At 45.0% G+C, this 5,000-nt stretch overlaps 2 protein-coding genes across 4 annotated transcripts in view; one reads left to right on the top strand and one right to left on the bottom strand.

Moving 5' to 3' along the window:
* LOC143514400 (actin nucleation-promoting factor WASL-like) overlaps positions 1 to 3,062 on the top strand; it is a 14,112-nt gene extending 11,050 nt beyond the window's left edge. For both annotated transcript variants that reach the window (XM_077005519.1, XM_077005518.1), the window contains 4 exons: positions 123 to 276; positions 566 to 1,101; positions 1,593 to 1,698; positions 1,943 to 3,062. In XM_077005519.1, the coding sequence (XP_076861634.1) occupies positions 123 to 276; positions 566 to 1,101; positions 1,593 to 1,698; positions 1,943 to 2,004 (858 nt within the window). In that variant the 3' untranslated portion in view covers positions 2,005 to 3,062. The remainder of the gene's footprint in view (positions 1 to 122; positions 277 to 565; positions 1,102 to 1,592; positions 1,699 to 1,942) is intronic.
* Positions 2,335 to 5,000, bottom strand: part of lmod2b (leiomodin 2 (cardiac) b) — a 7,456-nt gene continuing 4,790 nt past the window's right edge. For both annotated transcript variants that reach the window (XM_077005516.1, XM_077005517.1), the window contains one exon: positions 2,335 to 4,934. In XM_077005516.1, the coding sequence (XP_076861631.1) occupies positions 4,908 to 4,934 (27 nt within the window). In that variant the 3' untranslated portion in view covers positions 2,335 to 4,907. The remainder of the gene's footprint in view (positions 4,935 to 5,000) is intronic.

Raw genomic sequence — 5,000 nt, 5'->3', positions numbered from 1 at the left:
GGGGAGATTACTCCAACATTGCACTAACTCCAACATTGCTCTAATATTTCTCTTAACGTTACTTGGTGTGTAAATGTCTGTTTCTTCATGTGATATTGACATGGTTCTATCTGTGCTAACAGCTCAATAACTTGGACCCAGACCTGAAGAGTCTCTTTGACATGTGTGGGATTTCGGAGGACCAGCTGAAGGACAAGGAGACGTCGAAGGTCATCTACGACTTCATCGAGAAGAAGGGCGGAGTGGAAGCTGTGAAGAATGAGTTCAGGAGACAAGGTGAGAACAAGTGGCGAGAGTCTCATGGCCGCCGAGCATGATGGGATGATGCTGGCGTGATTGATGCCAGTGTGACATTCCTGCCCTGTCCTGTAGGGGCACTCCGGTGCTGGGGTAGGTTCTGTTTTGCCTCTCGCGTAGATATGCAGTGACAACCCTCACACTAGGAGAGAGGCTGCATGAACGTTTTTACAGCTCTGTGCAGATAAACACACTGCAGCAGTCTGGGGAGTCTTGTGTCCATCATAGGTGGATGCTCTTTCTTACACTGTGGTGTTTCTTTTTCTAGCTCCTCCACCTCCACCTCCACCCTCCAGAGGAGGGCCTCCTCCACCTCCACCCCATAGCTCAGGGGCCCCTCCACCGCCTCCTGCTCGGGGCAGAGGAGCACCACCCCCGCCACCACCCTCAAGAGCACCCAGTTCTGCTCCTCCACCTCCTCCGCCCTCCAGACCAGGAATGGGAATGCCACCACCACCCCCATCCAGAGGCCCGCTTCCAGCCCCACCAGCACCTGCGCCAGCCTCCATTGCCCCACAGGCTCCACCACCTCCACCTCCAGCGCCCTTTGCTGGGGGAGGACCACCTCCACCTCCTCCACCCCCACCACCAGGGCCTCCACCCCCAGGTCCTCCTGCTCTCCCTGGGATGGAGTCAGGGGAGTCACTGCCCCCATCATCAGCGGGGAAGTCTGCCCTCCTGGATCAGATCCGTGAAGGAGCGACACTGAAGAAAGTGGAGCAAGGCAGCAAACCACCAGCAGGGGGCGGCACTGGGCGGGATGCCTTGCTCGACCAAATCCGCCAAGGCATCCAACTGAAAACTGTGAGTGTTGGAAGTGTTGGAGTGCTGTTTCTGTGTCTGACCAGTGACTCATCCTCATGTCATCTCCTTAGTACTCGGTAGTGTTGGGGGCAGAGAGTTAAGATGCTCCAGGATCAGATGTCTAGTCTGGTTCGTAGAAGACCAGACAGTCCAGGTTTTTAGTCTATCCTGGTCCTAGCTGCTTGAATGCTGCTTGAATCCACTTGATAACTGACAGTAAAATGTATGTATACTCGTCGTAATATTATCTTTTAATCAAGCAACAACTGATCACTAACTTTATGGTGCTGGGTTTTGTAAATCAGCCCAGAGCAACACTCAGCTGGTCCAGATGTTTGTTTGTGTCGTGTCCTAATGCACCTGAGGCAGGTAATCTGCCCTCCTCACGCCTCCATTAGCTGACAGGTGTGGCAGGTGCTGCGCCACAGTCTGTTTTCTCAAGGCAAACTACACCCTGCATCATGGGATTTTCCTGTGCGGTGTTACTGTAGGTGTCGGATGGGTCAGACTCAGCCACGCCCACTCAGGCCTCCTCCGCAGGAATTGTGGGAGCTTTGATGGAAGTGATGCAGAGGAGGAAAGCAATCCACTCATCAGGTACCACCGTCGTTACCCATGGCGCTGTTACCCATGACGCTGTTACCTATGATAGTGTTACCATGCTCTGGTGTGTTTCAGAATAAATAAACAACTAACTTAATAAAATGAACTGCATACCTCATCACTGTTTGAGTGTAAACAGAAATCCCTTCACCCTGAAGGGATTTACCCTGATTGGACTGGTACCCTGGTTTACCCTGATTGGGCTGTTCTAATCTGATCTGATCTCACCTTTCTGTAGACGAAGATGATGATGATGAAGATGTTGAAGACTTTGAGGATGATGATGATTGGGATGATTAGTGAACCTTCCTCCTTCTCCGTGACCACAGTGGTTCAGATTAAGACAATAAAATAGTTCATCTATAAATCTCAGATTATAATGTAATTGGTCAGCTGATTGGCTGTATATTTTTGTTGCCTTCAAGCTGTTTTATTAATCTGTGCAATACCTCATTTCATCTGTCAATTTTGTTGTTTCGTTTTCCTGTATGTTTTTCTTCTTTTGGATTAACGTGCAATTTGTACACCAAGTTTTCTTGATTTGTAAAGTTGAGGTTTATTCATTGAACAGAGGGTGTAAGGAACACAAATGCAGTTCTTAATGTTGATCAGAGTTTTTTGAAAAGCAGAAACACTATTTTCCTACTTTTCAGTATTTTACGTTCATATTACAGTCCTAGATTAGTAGTTTATATTCTTGCAGAATCAGCTTTTTTTGGAATATTTAGCCCCATTGCTGATTACTGTATTTACTCAGAGTTCTAGAAGGTTTATATGTTTGCTCAAATGAGACTGAGAGTCTGTTGGAATAATGGTGGTGTGTGCGAGACGGGCGGTGCGAGACGCTGTCTTCACCCTCCATATAGCAACGTCAGCAAAGTGCTGTTCAGTTATTGGTCGTTCTCCTGGCTCATCTTTGTGGATCCTGCTACCAGGAAGAGATCCAGAAAGATCTGGTGTTCAGATTCTTCTGTTTTAATCAAGTCGATATTCGTGCAAGTGGGAGAAAGGATGAGAATCGTTTTTGCAGTCATAAATATTTCACACTACTAATGATGCTTGCTGTTTACGGACATGCTTTATTAACTACACACAGACCAGTCTAACATGAGTCTAGTAATTACAGGGTAATTGCATTGGTAAGACCAGGGACCATTTAGCTTTAACTACATTGAACCATAATGCTGTTTTAACGGTGCTGGTGCTCTATGAATGAATAAATATATATATTTTTTCCATGTGAGGTTTTAGATTTATATCCAAAAACCACAAAATGATGGAAAACCCCCAAAACATTGGGAATCTGATTGAAATGAGTTGTTGAAATTGTACCCTTAAATAAATGTTCATTATTTACAGCACGTGTCTGATGTAGTCAATGAGGGTGTACGTGTGTGTTATATACTTAAACAGTGTGTGTGTGTGTGTGTGTGTGTGTGTGTGTGTGTGTGTACGTGTGCTGCTTTCATATCTTATCAGAAGCATTACAGCCTCTCCTACTTTCTACCATCATGTCCTGGACTTTGACATTTAACCTGACCATGTGCCCCTTCTCCTATTACACACACACTCTTCCCCAGTGTCACTATTCGATAACGTGCTGATAATGAAGCTCAGTCTCTAAACTCACTGGGCTTTGGGACCCCTCCCCTCATGGTTCTTCTAGCCAATCAGGAATGAGTGTCTCTGTGCCGTACATGAGTATCTGCAGCACCCCCTGGTGGTCAGCCTAGAAAGGCGGTGGACTGAATGTTGTGTAAACCTCCCTAGGAAACTACTGTGTCTGGAGTAGTTTCCTAAGGAGGAGATACAGGAGAGATAACAACATCGAGAGGCTGTTCAGCAACACTTCTTACAAAAGGCTTCATATGGACACGAGTTTGAGTCTCACCTCGCTGGGATCTGATCGCCTGTCAAGGTCACTTAAGAACTAGCACGTTTACCAGTATAAATGTTTTAAAGAAAAACAGCTACAATCCTCATCGTGCCCCTGTTGAGAGTTGGAAATTGATATTTTACTGGGATTTATTTTTATGAACTCGGACATGTTATTTTAAATCACATATATAGTATGATGTAGTTTTTGAGATTTGAGATGGTCTTACTTATTTATTCCTGGTAAATCAGTCTGTTGCAATAATTGTTTTCTCTATGACCATCAAGAGTTATTCTAAGATGTCAAAGAAGACACTTTTAAAAAGCGTTTTTGCTCTTGCATCCTTCCCACCAGTCGGACAGTGTTGCTTTTCTGTCATACTGAGACCACTGACTCACCACTCATCACCTGAAAACAACTTTCTCTTCCCACTGTATGCACAAATTCTTGATGTCTGTCCTCAGACCTGAGAACAGTGTGCCTTGTTGATCCCTGGTGGCTGAAACATTGTTCTGGTCACCATAAACAGCTGCAGAGTGAATCTTGGCCTGGAGACGCTGTCCAGAGTGGACAGGATCTGGATTAGGAGAGGCTCTGATATATGTGTAACTAATTCTGTTTCATGGACCATGTGCAGCTACTCTGCTGAGCTCACAGTGCGGTTCAGGTCTGGAACTATTACGTAACCTAGGTGCAAAATCCAAGGTGAAACCCAGGATGTCCTTAGTTACTGACCTTCTGACCTCTAACCTCAGACCTGTCACCTAACTATGCCATGTGGTCATTGTGCTTATGTTCACTGGAGGGATTTGTTAACCTACAAACGTTGAGAAAATCATTTAAAAAATCATAATCTAATGAAAAGCATTTAATTTTCCACATCAAAACTATTTACATTTATACATGCCTGAACAGAACAACATGAAATATAACTGAAATTGATTGATTTGATCAGTGTAAACACAAGCTTCAACTATCAAACAACGAGAGCCCTTACTGTTAGTATCAGGAATAAAGTGTGGATATCCAGAGCTCTCCCTTACACTTACTTACACTGGCTAACTCCCTTTACTCAGAAGTGTTGTGTCACCTATCAGGAAATCTCCAGACAGGATGGAGGTACAGTAGAAAAGAGATACAATGGTGCAAGCACCATTGGACTGAACTGTAAAAATGTAGGGTCACATTCTCAACAGTAACCGGCTTACGCAGATGATTCAGGTTCACCCAGTCCTAATCTGGCACAGGGAGGTTCTGATGGGTCCTCTGGAGATGTCATTTGATACCATCCAGCTCTTCGTTCTTGGTCCAGCGTATTCTGGGTGTGTTACCGGAGATACTGAGGAACCTCCACCTGTTATACACAAGACGGTAGGTACTCAATTCCTCTCCCAGTTTAGAGAGTAAATATCACATTACA

This window comes from Brachyhypopomus gauderio, chromosome 5 (assembly GCF_052324685.1).
Source record: "Brachyhypopomus gauderio isolate BG-103 chromosome 5, BGAUD_0.2, whole genome shotgun sequence".
In the NCBI taxonomy this organism is placed as follows: Eukaryota; Metazoa; Chordata; class Actinopteri; order Gymnotiformes; family Hypopomidae; genus Brachyhypopomus; species Brachyhypopomus gauderio.
The sequence above is the reverse complement of the archived record's forward strand: the minus strand, read 5'-3'. Positions and strand labels throughout refer to the sequence as shown.